The following is a 26,899-nucleotide window of genomic DNA, read 5'->3' as shown; positions in this document are numbered from 1 at the left end:
CAGTAGCTCATTCACTCATAGTTAAAAAAATTGTGTCGTTTCTGACTGAACATAACCTGGAATCGGATTCATACGCTCTAAAAGGAGACCGCATCTCACCCACCCAGTTTAAAAGGATTCTTACGCATGCTGGGTGCAATAATCCATTCTTACCAGAGAGGGCCCTAAATCCCAAAACTTACGTACATAATGTTTTTGGTATATTTAGTAAGATACCATCATGCATACACAATTCCAAATTAATTCCTGATATGGGAATAAATTACACTTGAGTAAATGCCCTGTGTGTGTGTGTAGGTTTGGGTACTGAAACACTCACGATCTTGGTCAGTATATAGAGAGAGCCAGGAGCTGCTGGACTCTCCATGGCTGTTGGAAACCAGCAGTCTGAACTGGTACTCTGTGAACGGCTCCAACCCCTCAATCCACTGACTGAACACTGTCGTCTCGTTATCCACCAGCCTGTACAACACAAACACACATCAAAACACATTACATAAACATAAACCTGCTCTCAACCTGTTGACTTCCAATCTGACCGGAATTGTTGATCTGAAAATGCCTCCGATCAAATTAAGAACCCGCCTATTGCTCTGAATGCGCATTTATTTGCTCAATTTGTTCGCTCACAATACGAGTAACCAGTAAAATCATGCACAAACTGATATTTTCTTTGTTTTCCCGCAGAAACGGCTCTATCTAAGTGCTCCTCATTAAATGCCTTATAACTCTTGGTGATTGCAATATGGTCATGCTAGTTTCTGAGCAGCACCAATTTTCACCAAGCCCCGCGAACAAATTTACCATAGCACTATAATAAATAAATCACCCGAACAATGAAATACATTTGAACGGAATGGCAGGAAATGAGGCTGATATATAATACATGGGCCTAGTCATTTATTTATTACAACAGAATGAGAATTCCCCCGTCTCTGATTAAATAGCAATTTGTTGTCAGGGGGCATGCAATGCATACATATCAGAAGCAGAAGTTACTTCTTTTTTTATTTTTCAATTGGACACCAGGGTGCTTACGATTACCTAGAAACCTCTCTATTTCTCCCCTACTTTAACCCTTTAATGTCTGAAGCCATTACAGCTGCTTATCTGCTGTTTTATACACAAAATACACTGACCAAGTATAACATTATGACTTATACCTTATTTATTATTTCTTCACCTATTATCCATTTCCAGCTCCACTAAAGATACAGGACACTGTTGGAGGATTATTCTCAGTCCAGCAGTGACACTGATGTGTTTAAGAACACCAGCAGTACTGCTGTGTCTGATCCACTCACACCAGCACAACACACACTAATATCTCATACACTTCCACTATGCCGGTGATCCTGTGGGGTCCTGAGCTTTGAATAACAGGGTGAAAGTAGATGCAAAGGAGATGAAAAAGTGCATAACTGTGCATTAAAGTGTAGAAACAACAAAGTGGTGGTCTTAATGTAATGCTTGATCAGTGTTTTCTCCGATGATAAATATGATATGGATAAATATATTGGGACAGTATCTGATTTACTGGTTTTATTAGGATGTCAACGGTACTTTCGCTTAAATAACTTTTACGTTTTTGGAGAATTGCTACAAGGATTTTAGAAGCAACATGTACAGTAGTAAAACATAATTGTATAACAACAAACTGACTCACATTTACCTTTGACTTCCTGTAATGATCACTTCCAATCTGACTGGAACTATTTATTTGAAAACTGCTCCTATTTACCTAAGAAAGCCACTTGCTCTGAATGCATATTTATTAAAGTAAATAGCTCGCATACAGTATCACAGTCATGCAGCTTCAACACTGCATATGAATGCTACTGTTTGACAATTAATGTAAAGACAATTAATTAAACCTGGCATTCTGGGTGAGATTTTAAGATAAGTGGGCCAATAGAAATGCAGGTGCTGGTTTATATATATATATATATATATATATATATATATATATATATATATATATAGATACATGGGATGTATACATTTGTGAGATGCAGGTGATGATAGTGGGCAGAGACTCACTGCAGGATTTCCTGGGTGGTCGGGGTCTTCATCTGGAGCCGGTAGTGCAGGGGTCCGGGAGCGTTGGGCCGTGCAGGACTGAGCCAGGCCACCTGCAGTGAGGTGGGGGTGGCAGCTGCCAGCCTCGGGGCCAAGAGGCCATCTGGAGCTGAGAGAGAGAGAGATAGAGAGAGAGAGAGGTAAAGTGAAGCAGAGACAGGTCAAATGTATGCCAGCAGTGGTTGACATAGCTGTGACAGCAGACCAAAAGCTGATATTGAGGCCTATTAATTAGTGTTAAAGTTGTAGTCCCTATTATGTTGTTTCTAAACTGAAAGCAGGAGCATTTCTGAGTGGAGAAGGGAAAATATATTGTGTTTAATGGTATCAGTGTGCTGGAAAGGCCGTCCCTGCTAAGCCCAATATATTTATTCTAAAAACTGAGGTGGGAGTTTATCTTGCCACATCACGCACTTACATCACATGTAGAGCCTCTAAAAGAAAATTTGGCTCGAGCGGCTGGTGGAGCATTAGAGACTTCAGAAGGGGAAACTTAAACCTCAGTAGCTCATTCACTCATAGTAAAAAAAAAAAGTGTGTAGTTTCTGACTGAACATAACCTGGAATCGGATTCCGCTCTGAATGGAGACCGCTTCACACCCGCCCAGTTTAAAAGGATTCTTCCGCGTGCTGGGTGCAATTATCCATTCTTACCAGAGAGGGCCCTAAATCCCAATATTTACGGACATCAGCTTTAACAATTGATGTAAAAGGTGCTGTGAGCCACAGTCTAGAACAATGGACCAAAAGTGGACTCAAGTTGAAAAAGTTGAGTCAGGCAGTTAAAATATAGGAGAAGAAAACAAACAAGTGTGGGACTGAAATCTGACTCCCCTTGGTGTACAGGCGCATTACACAGCAGTATAGTAGAACAGATTATGCTGGTGATTACTGTATCTACTGTAACTATAGATTAACCCTTAATTATAAACAGAAATAAAAAGAATTCAAGAGAAATATGTTATACTCATTCTGATGCAGCACGCTCCTGCACTCAAAAGGAGTCGACACACCGAGTTTCCAAGGCACAACACCCGGAAAACTCATTCAACAAACCATTCAGTGTCAAGTACAGAGATGTGCAGCCAGTGTAGGTGATGATGGCAGGATGTAGTAAAGTTGTTTGGTGCTCAGTCACTAAACTGCAGTGTGAAACCAAAACTAACCGGATTGAATATACAGAATACATTATAACACAAACACAATCCAAAACAAAACCATGAACTGAATCATGATCCAGAATCTCATTCAGACTTTTAGGTGTGAAAATGCCCTTAAATTGCTATTCTCCATTAATGACCAAGAAAAAGATTTATTTTCTTAAGTTTTCTTAAAAATAGGTTCTGTTTTCATGTGACACATGTATCAGAGGAAGCATGTGTTAGTCTTCACCCTCCTGGTGTGTTGGGGCATCACTAGTGATAGGGGGAGTCCTAATGAGTGGGTTGGGTAATTGGCCGTGTAAATTGAGAAATAAATGTGATATAAATTTGAAATAAATAAATAAATAAAAATAAAGACAGACATCAAACCTTTTCACATTTTCACTAAAGCAATACTGGCTACCATTGGAAAACGATTACAGCACATCCAATAGAAAATAGGTTTTGCATGTGATTTATACAATATAGTAACAGCAAACGCACACAAAAAAACGAATTGCTGTACTAATTGTTTATCTACTTTTTTAATGCCTCGCAAAAATTAAATTACAAAGCAATCATATTGCAATAAACTATATAAAAAAATACAATAGAATGCATGACTAGCATGTTAGCTTATGGCTGTGTAGAATCCCAAGAATGACAAAAACTGTAAATTGAAGTTAAAGTAAAATATAAATGACACTCATAACTTGTTTACTAGCTTATATCTGGAATTTAATTTTTTTGAATAGCTGACATATGATATTTTTGAAATGCTGAGTCTATGGACTATCTACACAGTTTTGAACAGACTGGTTCTACAACTTAAAAAAACAAACAAATGTTTTACATAAAACTGTCTATTTAGTGTGACCAATCAGAGCAGAGACTTCTTACACTCAAAACTCTGTTTAAATAAAGGGATACAGAAACTGGAGCATTTTTGTGTAAAAATATAAAAATTATTGTTTCTACACTTATAAAAAATGTAGGATATTGGAACTTTACACATATATTACCATTATGTGATAAAAAACTGTTGCTACTTCACATAAAAACAAAGCAGCAATATCCCTGTTATTTGGGATTGATTATATGCTGTTTGAATGAGTCCTATCTAACAGTGCATATCGGTCAGGTTCTGGACACTTTCACACATAATGATGCTACAAACGGTTCTTTAAATAATGCCACTATAAGAAGAACCTTACAGTTAAGAAGACTTACAGTTCCATAAAGATCTATGTTTGTAAAATAGATATTCAAAACAAATGTAATCTCTGTTTAAATGGACTTCAAAAGAGCACATTTTCCTAAATTAAATTCTAATTCAGGATATAATATTTATTGCGGGGGATGGGATAAGAAGATGAGAAAAAAGGAAGAGGGGGATGAAAGGACCTCTCTCTTTAAGTACAGAGTGGAGAAAGAGAGAGAGGTAGATTGTGAATGACACTTATCTAATGGTGCAGTCAGCTCTTTCAGCTCCTGGTATCAGCTTATGCACTGCTTTATTGATGGTGTGAGTGCCGACAGCAACAGCTGGACCAGTTCTGAAGTGTAGAAAAGCTGTTTAGATGTAGTCAAATGACTCGTCACTCCGGACGCTGCTCTGCCTCGCGGGAGAGCGATTATGTATCTGAACAGTTCACTCTGAAATGAAGCATTCAGAGACTTCACCAGGCCGAGGTCAAGCACATCTGACCTGACCTCAACTGAGAATGAACTGAAGGTGAAACCCTCCCAGAACCAGCAGGTGCTGAAAATTACAGCCTGACAAATACAGAAGGTTTTAAGGATCACCAGAGAAGACACTGAGTGTATTATTACCACAAATTGCAAGCAAAGAGTTTACAATCAAATATATGTATGTATGGATGTATACACCTCCTTGTTCTGACACTCAGCTTTACTGAGGATACAAGGGTACTGTTGTATATATGTGTATATCTGTTTCTCCGCATACTATATTATTATTATTATCTTCATTTTACTCTGTTCTTCAATGTTTAGTACCCCACCAGATAGACCACAGAGCAGATATTATTATTATTATTATTATTATTATTATTATTATTTGGATGGTGGGTCTAATGTTGTTGCATTTAATGGTCAACAGTTCCTCAAATGCCCTAAAGTAGGGTGTCCAAACTACGATCCGCAGGCCATTTGCGGCCCGTTTCCTTTTTTGGAGCGGCCCGTGAGGTATTTTAGAAATAGAATGAAAGTTGTTAAGCAGGTTTTTATAATGTGCTAGCGCATCTAGTTCTAGCGCAGAAAAACGGGCCAAAGAGTCTAAAAGCTGAGAGAGTGCGCAGTTGTAGCGCAGAAAAACGGGCCAAAGCGTCTAAAAGCGGAGAGAGTGTTCAGTTGTAGCGCAGACAATTGGGCCAAAGAGTCTAAAAGCGGAGAGAGTGCGCAGTTGTAGCACAAAAAAAAATTGCCAAAGAGTCTAAAAGCGGAGAGAGTGCGCAATTGTAGCGCAGAAAAATGGGCCAAAGAGTCTAAAAGCGGAGAGAGTGCACAGTTGCAGCGCAGAAAAACGGGCCAAAGAGTCTAAAAGCGGAGAGAGTGTTCAGTTGTAGCGCAGAAAAATGGGCCAAAGAGTCTAAAAGCGGAGAGTGTGCTCAGTTGTAGCGCAGAAATACATCTGTATGGAATTCATGTTGTAATCATATGTAATATGTACTGTAAAGCTGTACTGTTACATATACCTTAATTATGTGTTACAAATTTATTTAAATTTTTAATGGAAATCCAATTAAACTTCCTGCAGTTCTAATTCCTAATTCAAATTCAATAAATGTATTGGAATTTAGGGGTTATTCTCCATTAAATTCTGAATTTTGTACAACCCTTGTAATTATAGAGCTAAAAAAATGTCCGCCCAGCTGAGATGAACAATTGACAAATTAAGTTATAATTATATGCATATGCATGATGGTTGCAAAAGCCAACAAAACCTTAAGAAACTTAATTTATTAGCTTCATTAAAGTTCAATAAATCCGAATAAATTAATCTGCCAGTGTTACTGTCCATCATTCCACTGTGAAATGACATGCAGTTGGTCGGTTCATGTAAGTCTTTACATCAGCCAGGTTGTTTCTTTGTTTCCAGTCATTTTTGTATCCGTGTACTTGCATCCACCTCCACGTCTCATCCTTGCTTACACTGACAGAAGAACAAACCACTTTGCTAGAAACAAATAAAGGTACAAATACACACAGACCAGGAAACAGGAAACACCTGGGTACAGGCAACGAGGGGGCGGACCTAAAAATGACAGACAAGGGAGATCGACAGATAGGAAAACATGAAGAGGACACAAGAATTTGACAGGAATCTCAGGGCATCTGAGGATACAATACTATCACATATTATCACATATATGTTGCCCAAAAAACAATAATATATCATGATGCTCGATATATATCAAAAAACATTTCTCTATGATATTGCACGGCATCTGTATTACTGAAGAGGATAAAATGCTCCTAAATAATCAAATACTAGAATGACAGGTTTATTGCTGTCAGTTTCACAGAATCTGACAGCTCATATTCTTCACTGACATTTTGTCTCTATAGCTATTAAAATGCTGATCCAAATACCTACTTTCACAAAATTGTGAAAGAATTTATGTCAGCTTCATTTTGAACAACCAGACCAAACATCTATAATCTCAGTAATGCATAATGCAACACCCTGCAGTTATGCTTTCAAAGTGAGCTGTTTTAATGCAATTGTTAAGATGTTAAAAGAAGCGTCTCGACTATTCTGAAGGAAAACAAGTAGATTCCAGTGATACGGCGGCACTTGGCGAGAACTCCAGGCTCAAATCGTGTGTTTTGAGGAGCAATCCAACCGGCATCTGTTTCAATAATACACCACTCCACTGCTGGGAGCGAGGTCCTTCTCTTAAGTGAAGGCTCATTCCCAATCAACATCCCTCTCATGCAGTCACAAGCACTCAATAACTGTTGATTACTTAAGTCATTTTGTGCATGCTGAAATAGAATTGCCTCCGCGGAATACCAAACGCACTCGCCACCGCGCCGGAAAAGCTTCAGAAAACAAAGGAGGGGTGAAAGTTACAAAGGCGAGAAAATCCCAGCGCTCCCGTCCCCCAGAGCCCGGGTCCACCAGCAGAATGAGATCAACTCATATTCGGAGAGATTACGAGAGGGGTTAAAGATGTTAATGTGCTGATTGATGAGCAAAGGCCCTGCCAATGGATGTCAGTAAACACAAGGCATCTTTGATGGATATTCCAAAGCTCGCTCTGCCCATCCTTCATTTAGGCTGACAGGAGGAACAGGGTTGAAAGAACAGAAGAGGTGGTGCTGGAAACACAAAGACAACCGCGAGAGGCCTAACAAGGGGCGGAGCTTGCTGTCTGAGAACATGGCTATGAGCAAGAATGCTTGGGATAGGTGGAAACTGCTACAGAAATGATAAAATAACCATCTTGCTATATAAAAAAAAACTTGTACAACTTGTAAAAAGCTGTACAGGGACGGGGATTTGAGGATGAAGATCTCAGCAAACACATAGGAGAGTATTCTAAATATGGGCAATGAATTATCTTAAGGAGCCACATTTTATACAACCTGTGACTGTTTTTGAGAGACAGACTAACAGCCTGATGTCTATTTGGCTCAAGTTAATTTAGTTAATTTAATGTGTTTAAATAGTACAGTAATTATTTGGTTTTGATAAGCAAATAATAGTAAGAGTAGATGCTACAATAAGACAGTAAGAAAATGTAAAGCAGGCATAGGTGAAAACACCATTATTATAATATTATTTAATCAACATTTTCATTTAAAAAAAGTGGGAAAAAAATGTTAGAGCCTTATTTTATTGATCTATGGGTGAGCTGTAAACTGCACACCATGCAGCTCAATTTTGGTAATGTCAGTGTGTCTACGCTATCGTAGTGACTGGAAAAGCACTTGTGCAGCCTGAAACCTTCAAGAGGCATGTATTAATTATCTTATATAATCATGGTTGTGTTTTGGGTGTGACATGCACTATTCACACTAATCAGTGTGTCACTTGCCATTCCCTTTAAAAGCCAGGTGTGCTCTGACTTTGGCAGATTGCTATTTTAACAGCGCAGCTACCTAGATGTGTCCAAAGCTTCCCAGCAGAGGAAACTGAGCTGCTCGTTTATGCTGTGAAAGTGTGCGAGCAAGTTATTTACGGGAACATAAATGCTATTTTATTTTGTATTCTGTTTATTGTATTATGTAAATGTTGGGTTTGTGGACTGCTGTATGTCCTTTTGTGTTACAAGTGGAGGTAGGAGTCTATGTGTGTTAGGCGTACAGAAAACACCTGCTTTGCCAAGATATCAATGAATGTCTGACTGTTGATGTTTAGGATGTTTAGGTTGTATTCAGTCAGTGGAGCAACTGTGTTTTTCAATGCCAAGATAGCAATACACCAGAACCTGAACACGCCTCAGATTTTAACAAACAATATTTTTCACTGCAGGTTTAGTCTGTTCATTTGATTAGCAATAATCAACTAAGTTATTAAGCAACTTTAGTAAGTCTAATTGGAGGTTGGCACACCTTTGATTCAATAACAATATTATTATTTGACGCAATGTTTTGACAATGTATTGAAAATGTATTAAAATGAAAACAATCCTCATATACAGTTTTTATTTTGAATAATATAAGCTGTATATATATATATATATATATATATTACTCTATCTATTCTTTTTTAATCTGCTTCCATGTATACAGAAATACAAGGCATCTACTGTATTATACATATAGTAGCACTGCATTGAACTAGCATATTAGCCTGATGCTAGTTTGTTAGTACCGAGCTAAGAAGAACCTGGAGATGAATATTCAATATTTGCTACATACACGAATATGCCCAAACTCATGGGATAGCAGGATATAAACAGATTATAAAGTGCTACACCTGAAAAGATGGATTTAAATATCTCCAAACCTGTAAAAGTGAGAAAGAACACTGGTCAATGTGCTCATGGCAAGGCAACATTAATTATGGGAGGTTGGAGTGAGGATTGATAGTTGGTGCAGGTGGATGAGACCTTCCATTTCTGAAGTTTGGAAGGGTGGTCCCTTAACATTTCTCCACCCCCAATTTTATGTGTGCCGGAATACAATGTAAAATGTTCATGACTAATAAATTGTTACATCCATATTAAATGCACAAGGCATCACACACACACACACACACACACACACACATATCCCACAGGTCCGTGGAGTGTTCTTTAGCTGGTGTGGTTGATACTCGTACCATATCTCATGCCGTTTGGCATTTGTTAGTGTGGGTAAGCTAGCTGCTTGTTTGGAATCAGTGTCTGGTCATTAAATAATGTACAATATAAATCTCTGAATGGGGAATAATGGCAGAAATAGTTCCAAAGTGTCTATTATTGGTAAACAGCATCCAGAGCATCCACTGAAGTTTAGCTACAGAGCTTAACCCAGTTATTCCATATGCTGGCGTAGAAACACGGGGATTGGCCTCCTGCACGTGGAGGGGTCATCCTCATCACTCATGTCAGCAGTGGCTAAAAATCACTTTTGCTGCCAAGCTGCAATTTTCATAATGCACAGACGCTCGGTTTAGGCCGGGCGCCGGGCCGTGGGCTGCAGGAGAGGAGCGGATGGGGCTTCGCTGGACGGACGTCGGCATTAAAAGCCATTCCGCGCTTTCCTCCATCTGCCTTTGCCGTTATACACCGGCTAGGAATAACCGCGACGGAGGCCGGCCAAGCGGCCATAAACGTAATGATGATGACGAGCATATGGACGAGCCTGGACAGCCATCCGCCATGCTGCTCCGCTGCCGAGAGGACCTCGCTGCTTTGGAATATGCAGCTTCACACACTTACACAAATGATAATGTGTCCAAACACTATGATTCTTGCCATGTTTGACATTTCTTGAGATCAAAACACGGACAAAAGTTGGATGGACAGCCTCAAACCTGTCCACCATAAAGAGTAACACTTTATTTGTAGATGATTTCCTGTCTAGGGGTACACTTCCCATCTAGAAGATAAACTCTACTCTTTTCTACGATATTTTGCTACTGTACCAAGACTCTCTTGGGATTTTTTTCTAACATAAATTTGTTTGTTGCAGTGAAACAGCTTTAATTTGATTTAAATTAGATTTTTGTTGTCTTTTTGTGGGTATGTCAAATCCCAAACCCTTTTCAAATTAGATTTAAGGGACTTTAAAACCGGAATCATGCGCTTAATGCTGTTACTAATAGAGGCAACATGCCTACAGTACATGGATCAATGTGTGTATGTGTGTTTCAGAAACAGATTTGTTAACATTAAATTACGTTTCTAAATAGTTATAAGATAACCAAAATCCTATATGAGCACATTTTGAATTTGATTAATAAAGCTTTTAATATGACATATACACTATTGGTTAAAAGTTTTAGTTTTACTGACATCTAAGCACTTTAGGGTCCAACTTATATATATTAATATATACACACTCAGGGGTTGGACAATGACCACAATAATTTATCGTGGTGACGGACAGTTCTGGTGGAAACAGGAGAGTTGAGGTGCACATTGAATTCTGCTGTGATTTGGGCAGCCATGGTTTTATGTTTTTTGGATACAATCTGGGTTAGCACATGAACATCCCTTTCAATCAGCTTCCTCTTACAGCGTCCACAGTTAATCCTGTTGGATGTGGTTTGTTCTTCTTGGTGGTATACTGACATTACCCTGGATACCTTGGCTCTTGATACATCAGAAAGACTTGCTGTCTTGGTCAAAGATGCGAAAGCAAGACGCGCACCAACAATTTGTCCTGTTTTGAACTCTGGTTTGTCACCCATAATGTTGTGTGCATTGCAATATTTTGAGCAAAACTGTGCTCTTACCCTGCTAATTAAACCTTCACACTCTGCTCTTACTGGTGCAATGTACAATTAATGAAGATTGGCTCCCACACTAAAATTACAGGTGGTTCAGCTTCATTGTACAACCCCTGTATATATAGTGTAACTGGATTTAACTATATCTGTAGTAGCTATCTGTCCATGATGAGGGAAAAAAGTATTTTGGCATTTAATAATATAACATAAAAGACCTACATAAAAACATTGCACATAAACAAAACACCAAATGCAGTGTCCTGCAGTGTGTTTCAGTGTGTCTGCCTCAAAAAGAGAATAAAACAATACAGAGACAGAAAGAGACGGACAGACAGACTGAAGGAATAAGAGAAAGAAAATGAAGAAGGAAAGAGATGGACAAAGAGAGAGAGGCAGATAGAGAGGGACAGAGAGTGAGAGAGAGAGAGAGAGGCAGACAGAGCGATAGAGCTGAACAAAGACAACCAGTTGACAAAAGAGTTAATTCCTTACAGACTTATTTCATCAAACAGTCGGCATGGAGTTTCCTTTGTTTCGCCTCCCTCCTTCCTCAGGTATATCAAAAGTGTCACTAATCATTTTAAACTATGCACTTTTATGTTTCCTCTGGATCTCTTAGCTTTCTCCCCTTCTGTTCTTTGATATAACAAGGACAGTTTGAGACAAGGCTTCAGTTCGGCGCTGAGAAGCCTAAAGATCTGCCGGAGAGGAGAGCAGGCAAACGTGTGGTATTTAAAATTTATACTTCCTCATGTCTTTGTTTTGAACTTGAACATTTTCCTAGTAGAACTTCAACTTTGCTCTGCGCCCGTCGTACAGCGGGGCGAGACAAAGCTGAGCTGCTCAGTGGTGTGGTGTAGAGTAACGTTTCCGGGTCAGAATTTTAACTTTCTATCCATTCAGCTGAATAGCAAAGCCATTCCTCTTCCTCTGAGGGTCTGTGTACATGTTTCTGGACACTATTTACTGCACACTATTCTTCGTTCTATTGCGATATACTGGTATGTACATGTGTATGAACAGAAGGGGTTCACTCGCTATATTAGTGGTTTATATCTATTATTATCGTGACTTATATTTACATTCATTATTTATTATGATTATTTTTATAGCCAAACTCTCTGATATATATTTTTCCCATTAGCTGATTAGTCAACAATATGTTTTTTGCCATTCCCTCAGGACAGGGACAGTTCACAGCAGGACTGGTATCATGGCCTAGCGCTAAAACCTCAACTCCAGTGAGTCTGAGAGATCATTTCTCCAACAAGACCTTACTACTGTACACCCTCTGGAAATAAAGGACATAAGAAAGTATAGAAAATTAAGAGAATAGGGAGAGAAGGAATAAGAAGTCAAGAAAAAAGAAAACAAAAAAAGGAGACAGAATGATATGACAGAGAAATAAAAATGAATGAAAAAGGAAAGATATATGCTTATATACAAATAGATAGTAAGAGAGAGAGAAGAGAGAGAATCAGTGCGAGAGAGTGAGAGAAAGAGAGAATGTGAGAATATGTAAGAGAGAATAAGAGAAAGAGAGAGTGTGAGAATAAGTAAGAGAGAGAATCAGTGAGAAAGAAAGAGAGAGAATCAGAGAGAGTGGGAGAGAGAGCGAGAATTAGTAAGAGAGAATAAGAGAGAGAGTGTGAGAATAAGTAAGAGAGAGAGAAAAGAGAGAATCAGTGAGAAAAAGTGAGAGAGAATCAGAAAGAGAGAGAGTGAGGGAGAGAGAGCGAGAATCAGTAAGAGACAATACGAGAGAGAATAAGCTAGAAAGAGAGAGAAAGAATCAGAGAGAGAGAGAATCAGAGAGAGAGTGAGGGAGCGAGAGAGCGTGAATCAGTAAAAGAGAATAAGAGAGAGAATCAGTGAGGAAGAGAGAGAGACAATCAGAAAGAGAGAAAGTGAGGGAGAGAAAGAGTGAGGGAGAAAGAGTGAGGGAGAAAGAGAGTGCTAATCAGTAAGAGAGAATAAGAGAGAGTGTGAGAATAAATAAGAGAGAGAGAAAAGAGAGAATCAGTGAAAGAGAGAAAGAGAGAGTGAGGGAGAGAGCGAGAATCAGTAAGAGAGAATAAGAGAGAGAGAGTGAGGGAGAGAGAGAGAGTGAGGGAGTGAGAGCGAGAATCAGTAAGAGAGAATAAGAGAGAGAATCAGTGAAAGAGAGAGAGAGAGAGTGAGGGAGTGAGAGCGAGAATCAGTAAGAGAGAATAAGAGAGAGAATCAGTGAAAGAGAGAGAGAGAGAGTGAGGGAGAGAGCGAGAATCAGTAAGAGAGAATAAGAGAGAGAGAGTGAGGGAGAGAGAGAGAGTGAGGGAGTGAGAGCGAGAATCAGTAAGAGAGAATAAGAGAGAGAATCAGTGAAAGAGAGAGAGAGAGTGAGGGAGAGAGAGAGCGAGAATCAGTAAGAGAGAATAAGAGAGAGAATCAGTGAGAAAGAAAGAGAGTGAGGGAGAGAGAGAGAATCAGTGAGAAAGAGAGAAAGAAAGAGAGAGAGAACTAATCAGATGTGTTCTGCAGGAATAAAGAGCTGCATGTTAAGACCGGCCCAAATATTGAATACGGATTAGAACATAAAATGCCTGCAGTGAATTCAGCTCCGCCCTCATCTTTAGCCATACGTGTGTCTATCGATTCCTTTCCTCCATCCAAACACCCCAACCCCCATCACCCACCACCCCATCACCCCACCCAGCACCGCTCAGCAGAGAGAGAAATCACCAGCTCTTCTTCTCTTTATCACCCTCTGCTTAATTTACCCATTACTAAAGCACACATATAGACGACCGCCCGCCGCTCGCTGCCCAGCGCCCACACCGCGTGTAAATCAGCCTAATAAGTTCCCACACCATTAAGTAAAAGGTAGCGCGGACCGAGCCCTATTTAACCAATGACTTGCTACCTTTCATTTGCTATGCGAAGGTCGTAAAAAAGCACATTCCACAGCCATAAGAGTCATAATTAAAATCAACAACAATTTAACAGTGGAGAAAGTGCGGCTCTCCAGCCCGGTGATAAACTTCGAGCGTTCACTCTGGTCTCGTGTGCGGCCGAGGGGCTTTGGGGAAACGGGACGGAAGGGAGCGGGGGGTTATCTGCCGTTGGAACGGACAGGGATGGTCTTTCAGATCAGCAGCAGCAGCGGGCATTGTTCTCTGTCAGGCAGCAGATGTGAAACGTCTCCCCGCTGGCCTGGCAGAGAGAGAGGGCCCGGCTGCTCCGGAGTGATCAAACGCCTCACGCTCCCCCCGTGCCGAGCGCGTGATTGAACGCTGGGGATGGAAAGAGCCGCCACACACCAGGTTACATAAGGGCGAGAGATGTGGCGGAAATAGTATATATACATCACATATTGGAAGATGATTACAGACCAACAAATAGATATTTGTAACGTTTGTAATGTAATTTTATTTATATAACATTAACACAAAAGAAACAGAGGAAAAACAATAATAGACTAAGCACATTTCAATTGCTACGGCTGTCAAAATATATATTTTTTATTTGAACATAGAAAATACATGTTTTAATACGTCAAACATGGTGAAATCATAACCACCATACCACTAGGGGCACTGCAGAGCACCCTGAAGAATAGTACCGCTGAAGAAGCACACTAGCAGGGCTCGCTAGCTAGAGCTAGTTGGCTAGCATAACAAGCTAACATACTGGAAGTTCAGCTCTGTGGAGCCAAACGCCCATCTAGCTCTGTTCTGCATGGAGAAAGATGAGAACAGCACTGTAGCAGAGTTTCTGCTGCTGTTCCTAAACGTTCCTCACTATGAGTGTTTTTATATGAGTAAAATAAATAAAAAAATAATAATTATAGCCCTTTTTAAAATATTAATCCTGCAGCTTGAAGGGAATTTAATACTGTAATGCCTCTAAGGGTTTTTAAGAATAACATATTGTAAATTGATATTAAACCTGTGTCTTATTTGTGCCATAGACCTCCTGAGAAATATCTCTTTTGAATACTTAAACATTAAGTAGTTTAGGTCTGTTTATAATGTTTATGGAACTATTTAAAATATTTAGCTTTGTAAAGAAAGTCGTGTTAAAGTTTTTGGCATATCTCTTTTTAAGTTATATTGTTTAACTACATTCTTCAGCTGTTTTTCTGCTAATGCAGAATGTACGATTCCTTCATATATTGTGTAATTTTGTGGGACAAAGCAAACCCAGTCTTTATTTAAAACTTTAGTGTTTTAAATAATATGTACACGTTAATGTACAGTAAGTCACAAAACTTCAAACCAATTTAAATATTAGTCAAAGACAACACAAGTAAACACAATATGCTATTTTTAAATGGTGTTCATTATTAAGGGAGAAAAAAAAACAAATCTACATGGCCTTGTATGAAATGTGTTAAAACATACCGTCATGTGGTTTCTGACACCTGAGTACACTGTCTCTAGCCACACCCAGGTCTGATTATTGCCACACCTGTTCTCAATCAAGACATCACTTAAATAGGACCTGCCTGACAAAGTGAAGTCCACCAAAAGATCCTTAAAAGCTACACATCATGCCGAGATCCAAAGAAATTCAGGAACAATTGAGAAAGAAGATAATTGAGATCTATCAGTCTGAAAAGGGTTATAAAGACATTTCCAAAGCTTTGGGAATCCAGCGAACCACAGTGAGAGCCATTGTCCACAAATGGCAAATACATGGAACAGTGGTGAACCTTCCCAGGAGTGGCCGGCCGCCCAAAACTTCCAAGAGGTCACAAAAGACCAGTGTTGGACACGTCACTTTGAGAAAGTAATTAGTTATAGTTACTAGTTACTTCAAGGAGAATATCCGGCCATCTGCTCGTGACCTCAAGCTGAATTGAACTTGGGTTCTGCAGCAGGACAATGATCCAAAACACATCAGCAAGTTCACCTCTGAATGACAGAAGAAAAACAAAATGAAGACTTTAGAGTGGCCTAGTCAGAGTCCTGACCAGAATCCGATTGAGATGCTGTGGCATGACCTTAAAAAGGCCGTTTATGCTGGAAAACCCTCCAATGTGGCTGAATTACAACAATTCTGCAGAGATCAGTGAAGCCAAAATTCCTCCACAACGCTGTAAAAGACTCATCAAAGTTATTGCAAACGCTTGGTTACAGTTGTTGCTGTTAAGGGTGGCCTGACCAGATATTAGGTTTAGGGGGCAATCACTTTTTCACACAGGGCCTTGTAGGTTTGGGTTTTTTTCTCCCTTAATAATAAACACCTTCATTTAAAAATAGCATTTTGTGTTTACCTATGTTGTATTTGATTAATATTTAAATTAGTTTGATGTTCCGAAACAAACATTTTCACACCACTGTAGTTTATTGTAAAATGTAGTACTGAAGTACTAAAAATAAAAGTACAGAACTCTGTTATTAGTGTGTTTATCACAGAAAGCAGTGGAAAGTTAACAGTGCTAAATGCAGAACAGGAGCAGTGAGATCTTTTATAAAATTCGCTCAAACATGAGCAGCTTCATCAAACCATGTGACAGTGCTCTGGCTTTAGTGATAATGTGGGTTTGGAATGATTCCTAACATTTTTATAACTGTAACGAAAAGTAATGATGCAGCATCAAAAATGTACTAAAAGTATTAAACTCATTGAAAATATGTAGTGAGGTAAAAGTGTAAGTAGGAGAAAATAATACAGATACAGTATTTTGGTACTTTAATACAGTCGTGAAGTAGTTCTGCTTTCTTACTCTACATCTCTGCATATGAGCATATTGATCTGCTCAGTTCTGCTTGAGCTCTGACCACAACCATGAATATGTAGATATGCAAACGCTACCTTCTATCCAGGTTACTTTCAATATTATTGTGATGAAGATCTGATCGCTGTGTGTGTGAGAGGCACAGTGAGGAGTACTAACCTGCAGGAGGGAGTGTAATACTGGTGGGGGCGCTCTCCACACAGCCCTGGCCATTGCAGGCTCTGACCCTGACGCTGTAGTTGGAGTAGGGCAGCAGGCCTCCAATAGAAACCCAGTGACCCGCTTTACCCGTAGTGAACTGTGTTCTAGTTTCCATCTCTTCCGTCACTTCCACACCACTTCCATTCTGACCTGCAACACACACAAACACACGTTATGGTATCTCAAGTAGGGTTTGTTTTTTTGTATCAGTATTTTACCATAAAAAACAAAAGTGAACAAAACAAACAATAAAGAAAAATGTTCAAGGATCAGATTGTGATGGTGAGAGGACATAGATCATCTCCAGAACATCAGGCAGGTCTTGTGGCACGCTAAATTGGTTGACTAAGTCTCACTAATGAGATACATAGAATCAGTTTTAGCGGCTACTATACATATGTATGAGGCAGGTTATTTTAATGATTTGGCTAATTCTTTTTTTTGTTGTTGTTTTTCTCTGCTCACAGGACGATATCAGTGATATACAGGGGTTGGACAATGAAACTGAAACACCTGGTTTTAGACCACAATAATTTATTGTGGTGACGGAAAGTTCTGGTGGAAACAGGAGAGTTGAGGTGCACATTGAATTCTGCTGTGATTTAGGCAGCCGTGGTTTTATGTTTTTTGGATACAATCCGGGTTAGCACCCAAACATCCCTTTCAGTCAGCTTCCTCTTACAGCGTCCACAGTTAATCCTGTTGGATGTGGTTGGTCCTTCTTGGTGGTATGCTGACATTACCCTGACGATACTGTGACTCTTGATGCATCACAAAGACTTGCTGTCTTGGTCACAGATGCGTCAGCAAGACATGCACCAACAATTTGTCCTCTTTTGAACTCTGGTATGTAACCCATAATGTTGTGTGCATTGTAATATGGTGCAATGTGCAATTAATGAAGATTGGCCACCAGGCTGATCCAATTTAGCCATGAAACCTCCCACACTAAAATGACAGGTGTTTCAGTTTCATTGTCCAACTCCTGTAATTTCCCACTTCTAAGCAGATTTATACGTTAAAGTTATAAAGAAGTGCTTATGTAATGACTATGCTGTACATTTAGTTCTCTCCCTTCATCACTCTCACTGTGATGCTGTTTGGCACATGCGTCTGTTGGCTGACGTACAAGAACTGGGTGTCCACCACTTTCCTCCCAGTAATGCTGCATTGATTGGCGGCAATTTGAAATGAGCATTTGGTTGTCCTTACCCTCCCAGTGTCAGGAGCATTGCAAGTGATTTGTTTAGCAATTTAATGCACATTATATTACAGTTCATCATAATATACAATATCATGTATTGTGATTTACTGTTATACTGTAAACAAGGCAATATAATGGAAATAATGGAGTAAAAAAAGAGCCAAAAAGGCAAAGCAAGAGCTAAATTAATGGTGCACTTTTTCTGATTTTGCTATTTATAGGTATATTTTTGAGTAAAATGAACACTGTTGTTTTATTTTATAAACTACAGACAAACTTTCTCTCAAATAAAAATATTTTCATATAGAACATTTATTTGCAGAAAATGAGAAATAGCTGACAAAAAAATAGGTGCAGAGCTTTCAGACCTCAAATAACGTTAAGAAATCAATATTTGGTGGAATAACCCTGTTTTTTATTCACAGTTTTCATGCATCTTGGCATGTTCTCCTCCACCAGTCTTACACACTGCTTTTGGCCACTCCTACTTTATGCCACTCCCGGTGCAAAAATTCAAGCAATTCAGCTTGGTTTGATGGCTTGTGATCATCCTTCTTCCTCAATTTGGTAAAATCAAAGAATGTCATCGTTTTTAAGTGGTCTCTTATTTTTTCCAGAGCTGTTTGAGATACAAATGTAAAGCACATTCCTCCAATACAGTATAACATTAAAATATCTATAAAATATGTTAGTTAATAGGATTTACTTGTTATATAGATTTTATATAATAATATTAGAGTCTCCTTTTGTGCACATTACAGACAGAAAGCAACTTTCTTATATTGTGGAATATAATGCAGGTCTGCATTAATATATTAATATAAATTAAATTAAAAACATAATAATGTGATGATTAAGTGTATGAATATTTTCTTACCCCCACAGTGTTCGAACCTAACAGAAACAAAAGCATCCGAGCACAGGAACAGCTGCTGTTCTTCACCTGTTTATTTATTTATTACTTACACTGACCATTAAACACGGACACCCTGGGAAACAACAAGGCTTTTTCCTTCATGCACCAGACACAGAGAGATGTGTTTCAGGTAGAGTACTGTGTGTGTGTGTGCGCACAGTGCCCTGCTGACACAGGGAAGCCTAGGCTTTGGCTGTCTGTGTCTTAATCCAGAAATGGGGATTGATCGCTTGTGGTAGCGCAGACATTGATTTAAAAACACAGGAAGCAGGCACCCCGGCTAAAAACAAAAAGAAAACACACACACACACACACAGAACAAAAATACAATTCCATAAATAATAGCATCAAAAGTTGTTTGTTTGGGTAGGGGTCGCGGGTCGTCAATCCGATGAAAGCTTTATATGGAATTGTGTAAAAAGAAAAGGGAAAGAAATGAAAATCTATAAAATTTCACATTTATGCTTTACTATAAGAAGAAAAGGATATTTCCAATGAAATTCTGTCCAGACTTACAGCTTCTCGGGCAATCCCACACACACAAACACACACACAAACACACAGTCTTAAAAAGCTCTACCTCGTGCTCTCATACTAGGAAACTCAATGCCTTTAAACTTGCACACACAAGACTATTTCTCAATACAAAGAATGCAAAGAACAGACAAATCACAGGAACACCAGAACAGAGGACACCTTTGAAGATGATCTGTGCTTGCTATTTTATTAGCTATAGTAAATGATACCACTGTAGACCACAATATACCAGAGATATACTCACTGTTTGCATATAGAGCTGGCAGCATTGTAATGCAACTGTTCACATACTTGCCTAGTGCTACATGCGTTACTGGAGGCTTCCACTAGAGGCCTCCACTCACTCATCATCTTACAGATGATGGTTGTATAGCTGGTTTATGGACAGAATTTTCCGTTTCTTCTCCAAGTAACTAAAACTGAATTTCTATTTAGCTTTGCTTTCAGAGTTGGGAATGACATATCAGAGTTGCCTGGTTTTAAAGTCAGTTTTCATTGTTAGCATTTAAACAGGCTAGCATTGCTAGCTTTACCGGCAGGTAATACAGACATCCTAAGTTGCAAAAGTTGATTTCTGGGAGGTTACCCAACCACACACCCACACCCCAACACTGCCCGCCCACACTAAAAACTGATTGGCTGTCTCACAGACTCTGAGAACAGGCCAATCAGAACCCTCTCTATTTTCTCTCTGTCCTTCCCACACGCGATTAGAGAAAAAAAGTCTGTTGCCTGTATGTGCGTTGGGGGAACTCGTTCTGAATTCCGGGAGATTATATGTGACTCGCGGGAAAATGCCGAAATGCGGGAGACTCCCGCAGCTTCAGGGAGACTTGGTTTGTCTGGTAATATGGAATTTTAGATGGAATTTTGAGCAAACAAACCTAATGAAAACAAGTCCACAGATAGACGCTGGACAGTACTCTCTTTAAAACTGATTTAATGAGACACTAATAGCCAGATGTTGATCCATGTGCAGTGCAGCCATCTTGGATTCTGAGCTCTCTCAACCGTCCAAGAAGGAAATCTGAACTATAGGAGAGTTACAGTTAAAATTACCTACACTGAACTAAAAAAATCTGAAATTTAATCTTAAATAGAAAGCAGCATCAGTCCTGAGGAGAGGGGTGACCCTTTAAAACTAGGGGTAGTTTTAATGCAACTTGGCCAGCAGAAAATGACGTCAGGCAAAAACACGAGGCCGCAAAAAAACACACAAAATCACACACTGAAAAAAGGGCCCTAGACAACATACATACATACATACATACACACGTAATGTCTTCACTCAGACACATGCATTCAGGCACATTAACCACCGGGTCAAGAGTCCGGCCTCTCAGTCCCCAGCCACCACCACTTACTGTAATGCAATCGACCGCAGGATATACAGCCCTGCTCGCAAATTAAAAGCGAATTAATTTCCTCCGAGTTCTCACCTCCCTTCTGGACCAGATGCTGGGAGAGAAAGTGTGTGTGGGTGTGTGGGTGTGTGTGTGTGCGTGCACGTGTTCTGAGTCCATAACCTCTAGCCCTCACCCATCTGAAGGCTCTGAAATGTGGCGGTACTATAAAGAAATCAATAGACATGAAGTGCCCCGGTGACTAAAAGCACATCCACATGCTATCACTCCTCCAGTGTTGTGATCAAACTCTTAGCCCCATGAATAGGACCGCCCCTTTCACTAAACAACAATATGTTTAAAGGGCCATATCTTCCATTTGGCATATTTGCCTTTTCCTCAGAGCCTTTATGCTTGTAAATCAAAAATTCAAGCTACGACTCATTTATACATGAGCATTTTCTTAACTCTAAATAAAATAAAAAAAACTGTATTTCTTAAAAACATCAAATACATAAAAGAAGCTTTGCTCTCACTGGCTGGCTTATATTGTATCTCACTTAAAAGCAACCAGGGTGAAACACCCCTTATAACTTCAATAAAAGGAATAGGCAGAGCAAAAGTGCTTAAGGATTAATATATTAATTTGTCTCTTGTACAACTACTGCTTTTAGCATTACTGGAAAATGTGCATTTTTTTTAATTCCATACTTTGTATTGCTTTAAAACTAAACAGACTGTTAAAATAAGTGACATACATTATGTATGTCACTTGAGGCTTTGTTCTTATTGGCTGGCCTAAAATGTACCTGTGTACATTTTACATTTACTTACATTTATACTTCACACTGTTATACATATCCAATATTATTTATATATTTGCAATATTGTCTTATTTTACTTTCTGTGTGCATAATGCATTAGTCAAAACTTAAATTTTCTGCACAACGAAGAGCTATTTTTTGCCCAAATGATAATTTGTATCCTTAAACTCTGTTCTTAAAAATTGCCCTCAGTCTTAACTCCCTATATTTCTATACAACCGTTTACCTATTTCACTTATAGATTGTGGAGAATAAACTGCCAACATCACCAAAATTCATCTCTACTTTTAAAGCCATGTTTATATTCCTTTCTCCTCTTTCTATAGAGGCAGAGTAAAAAATGCACAGCTAACTCCAGCTTTATTTCTGGTAAAAAGATAAATGAAAGGGTTTGGCGACTAAAGAATATATCACAGTTAAAAAGTCACTTCCCCCCCTCCAGCTCTACATAAATCACGACACTAGTCAATATTTAATAATGCTAGCCTTGGTCCGCAGTCCCTCGCTCACCCCTGTCATGTGTAATAGCTCCCGCTCCGATATCCCCGACATAAAAGGCTGGCTTTACGGCAATACTAACATGTAGAAGGGGTCATTACTGATCGACGTTTCCCTTAATCTGTGACTGCCGGCCACCGGCCAATAAATTCTCCAGCAATCCACTGGGAGAGATCAGTAAACTTCTGCCTTCGCTTCCCCATGGATCGTGTGTGTGTCTTGGCTAGATGGCTTGACCCCACATAAGCATCAAACCCAGGTCCAGCCACTAATGCACATAAACCAACATAAGGTGATGTAGTGATACACTTACTTCCACAATTCAGCTCGATCCAGAATACCAAGTTCACAATTTTACATTCTAAACAATTTTAGGCAAATTTTGGAAGAAGAAAATCAGACGTGTAGAAAAATTGCAGAAAAATTGCAATTAAGTCTATTGGACAGAATGGAATCTGTAATAAAGGGGAGGAATGGAGGAGTATGTCAGTTGGTAGGTAGGTCAGTTGGTTGGTGGTTAATGCAGTTTGGGATGGAGGTAGGTAGGTAGGTTGGTAGGTAGGAAGAGTTGGTAGGTAGGTAGGTCAGTTGGTTGGTGGTTAGGCAGTTTGGGATGGAGGTAGTTAGGAAGAGAGGTAGGTATGTCAGTTGATAGGTAGATAGGTCAGTTGGTAGGTAGGTAGGTCAGTTGGTTGGTGGTTAGGCAGTTTGGGATTGTGGTAGTTAGGAAGAGAGGTAAGTAGATATGTAAGTTGGTAGGTAGTGTGGCGTGAGGAGGCGGGGGAGTTGTGGGTCCGCCCCACGCCAGAGCGCAAAGCCATGCCTGTCTCAGCTGGCCCGCATGAGGGCTGATTGAGCCGCCAGTTGAGACAGGCATATATACTCAGCCTCCGTCATCATTTGGAAGGACTTTGACTGGGGAGCTGAGGGCTGAGGCCGCGCGGACGCTAAAACAAAAGAAACTAAAGAAACTAAAGAAACTACTGAACTATAGAGCCCCACTGGGCTAGCATTATGTTTTGAGTTGTTTTTGGGTGTGGTGGAGGGCATTTAAAATAAAGGTACGTTTGAGTTCATTTACTCCCCGTGTCTGTGTTCTCTGTGAGCTTCCTCCTTCCGGGTCACAGTGGTCACGCCCCTAACCCCAGGGGCCTACCACAGTAGGTAGGTCAGTTGGTTGGTGGTTTGGCAGTTTGGGATGGAGGTAGTTAGGAAAAGAGGTAGGTAGATATGTAAGTTGGTAGGTAGGTAGGTAGGTCGGTTGGTGGTTAGGCAGTTTGGTATGGAGGTAGGTAGGAAGAGAGTTAGGTAGGTAGGTAGGTACGTCAGTTGATTTGAAGGTAGGTAGGTAGGTAAAGATAAAAGTTAGGACCGGTTAGTAGGCAGGTAGGTAGGTCAGTTGGTAGGTATGTCAGTTGTTAGGTAGGTCGGTCAGTTGGTGGTTAGGCAGTTTGGAGGTAGGTAGGTAGAAAGAGAGGTAGGTAGGTAGGTCGGTCTGTTAATTTAAAGGGAGGTAGGTAGGGAGGTAAAGAATAGTTAGGACAGGTAGGTAGGGAGGTAGGTAGGTCAGTTTGCATGTCAGTTGGTATGCAGGGATGTAGGTAGGTCAGTTTGTTGATGGATAGGCAGTTTGGGGTGGAGGTAGGCAGGTAAGTAGGAAGAGAGATTTGTCGGTAGGTAGGTCAGTTGATTTAAAGGGAGGTAGGTAGGGAGGTACGTAGGGGATAGAGGTGGAATAGTTTGAGACAGTGAAATAGGGGCTATTTGGTATTAATGGGCCCAAAATGTGTGAAATTCCAATACTTTTTGATTGAATTCTATAGCCTATTTGAGTACTGTTGCTAACCATATGCATCGCTTCATAGCCACAACTTACCATTTTATTTCCTGAATAAAACTACCTGGACATAACATCAGTAAAATAGGAAAGAAAAAGCCCAGCAAAAAAAAATAAATAAATAAGAATAGGAAAGAGCCATTCCAGGATAAAAGGAGCTGTTGCTGTCTCTCTCTTTCTCTCTCTCTCTCTCTGCCTTTCTTTACCATGTGCACTCTCAAATCAAACCCCACCAGTCCCCACCCCTCCGCACATCATAATCTCAGCTTCTTGGCTCAGAAGAATACTTCAAAGCCCTTGCTGCACTATGAGAGCGGGGGGGTGGGGGGTTTGAGAGAGGGAGCAGGCTTTGAGAGAGGTCACTTCCAACGGCTCGCGTTTCCAGATTACAATCTTGAGTCTGTAAGCTGCTCGTCGTACTTGTCGCAAAAGCTACTTTTAAGTCCACTCGGCGGTGGGCGCGCGCCGGACGGGCCGGGAGAACCTGCTTCAAACAGACCTGAGAGACGAGCACACCGACAGATACTTATTACAGCACTGCTACACCCATATATAGAGGCTACAGCGCCCACTTCAATACCGGAGTGCTGCAAACACGCAGGACAGCAGGAGAGAGGAGACACATGGAGTTAATATTATAGGAATAATTACTAAACACACAGTATGATTTAGTTTCTAACCATCAAATAATAAAAAAAAAAAACTTAAAAGAACAGCAGCTATTCTACAGTGTAATAAATATTTATTACTGTATGCTGTAATGCCTAAAACTAGCACAAAATGCAACATTTTTTAATGATATAATGCAATTGTTTTTTGGCAAAATATTTTGGTAACACTTTTCATTAATCCTGTATTTATAATTCTTTATATAGCATATACAATGGCAATCATAAGCTTATATAAAACAACTTATATGTTTTTTTACAGCTATATATGCAGAGAACACTTTAGTTCCTGAATCAGTTTCTCTGATTTTGCTATTTATAGGTATCTATGTTTATAGGTAACTATGTTTCAAATTATTTATAATGTTTGTATTTAAGTGCACCATTTCACTTAGTATTAATGTATTAAAACAGCAATTGGTGACAAGTGGCTTTGACATTTTTCAAAAGTATGTTCATTAAAAGACATTTAAAGATACTGATACACTATATGGACTCCAATTCTGAACATCAGTAATATAGCACATAGGCCTTTTAATACCTAGGCCTTCTGCATAGACAACAAAACAGGTAACCGCTATATTCATATACTATATTCATATACACACAATCAGCAACATTAACCACTCAAATAAATAACCCATACGCATGAAAGTACTGTCAAATGCTGGGAAATTTAATTTGAGTGAAAAACGACCAAGTTAGCAAACCTACAGCGTTTAAATTTTGTTTATGTATGCGGCTATAACACAAACTACGTCCATCAAAGGGGCTGACTGATTGCTTTGTAAGCGATCTGGTCCAAATATTATAGATCAGGCAAGCTCAGCTTAATTAGACGCTGACATAGTAAAGCGGCCGTCAACAAAGCAACCTCAATTTCTGAATTTTCCACAAACAAGCACATTATAGGCCATAATTTGCTGATGATAAACAAATATGCACTGCAGAAAAGAAATTCCAATTTATTCTTGTGAGGTGATCAGGCACACACACACACATACACACAGGCACACACACACACACACACAGAGGGCGACACTGCAGGATTAAATGTGTACAATTGGTCAGCTGTGCAGATGAACTGTTGATTAATGGAGAGAGACAATCTATTCTATTGGTCTGGCAGTCAAAAGGAAAGTGCTGACACAGAGAGGTGTGGGTCAGTCCTTTCATCTGAACTGAGCTGGAGGCGGACCAGGAACACAAGGGGAGGGAGGAGGAGGGACGGGCACCCACACCAGCGCCAGCTTCAGTGGCGAAGAGGACCAGCCACAGCCACAACCTTCACACAGCCGTGTCTGAGGCCTCACTCCCAGCCTATCAGCACTAACAGTAACACCAAGAACAGAGTTGAGGGTTTCAGTGGAGGGACTGTGAGGCAACAGAACTGATATCTCTGTTCACATCATTTTAGAAGGCTTGTGGCACAGCTGAAAGGTGTTTCTAATAAACTGGCCAAACACATTGTAGTTGCAGCTTCAAAGGAAAAAATAAATGAATAAATAAATAATTTAATATTTATGACAGGGATGAAGCTGAAACTTCATGTACACTAGGAGTGTGCCATATCATATCGTACGCCATATATCGCCAACATTTCTAAATATTGTGAACAATATTAAACCCTGAAATATCGTGCCATATCACCCACCCCTAATTAACATATCAGGGAACGACTGTTTTGCTGTTTTTAGCAAAAGAAAAATGCACACTGTTCTCATTTCCCATTATATATCTACTAGAGACAGATTATATCTGTACAGTATCATTAATTTAACTGCAGTACTGGATATATGGAGATATATTGGAGTGCATTACTAGTATTGTGCTGTAGTGTATTCTTGAATAAATAAATAAATCAGTGTTTTGTCATATCGCCAAGAGTATCGATATCGCAAAAATACCATGAAATATTGTGATATTATTTTAGAGCCATATCGCCCACCACTAATGTACACAGTGCAAACTGTCAGGATTAAAAACATTGTGTGAACAGCAGAAAGAATTGCAGTGTTC

At 39.7% G+C, this 26,899-nt stretch overlaps 1 protein-coding gene across 2 annotated transcripts in view; it reads right to left on the bottom strand.

Moving 5' to 3' along the window:
* The window catches only part of ush2a (Usher syndrome 2A (autosomal recessive, mild)), a 440,168-nt gene that overhangs the window by 215,694 nt on the left and 197,575 nt on the right, over nucleotides 1–26,899 (bottom strand). For both annotated transcript variants that reach the window (XM_049464244.1, XM_022672674.2), the window contains exons 38-40: nucleotides 17,012–17,203; nucleotides 2,041–2,188; nucleotides 320–462 (exon numbers count right to left, since the gene is read on the bottom strand). In XM_049464244.1, coding sequence (XP_049320201.1) covers nucleotides 320–462; nucleotides 2,041–2,188; nucleotides 17,012–17,203 — 483 coding nt within the window. The remainder of the gene's footprint in view (nucleotides 1–319; nucleotides 463–2,040; nucleotides 2,189–17,011; nucleotides 17,204–26,899) is intronic.

The sequence above is a fragment of the Astyanax mexicanus genome, chromosome 14, assembly GCF_023375975.1.
Source record: "Astyanax mexicanus isolate ESR-SI-001 chromosome 14, AstMex3_surface, whole genome shotgun sequence".
Lineage (NCBI taxonomy): Eukaryota > Metazoa > Chordata > Actinopteri > Characiformes > Acestrorhamphidae > Astyanax > Astyanax mexicanus.
This window is presented reverse-complemented; position numbering and strand designations above follow the sequence as displayed.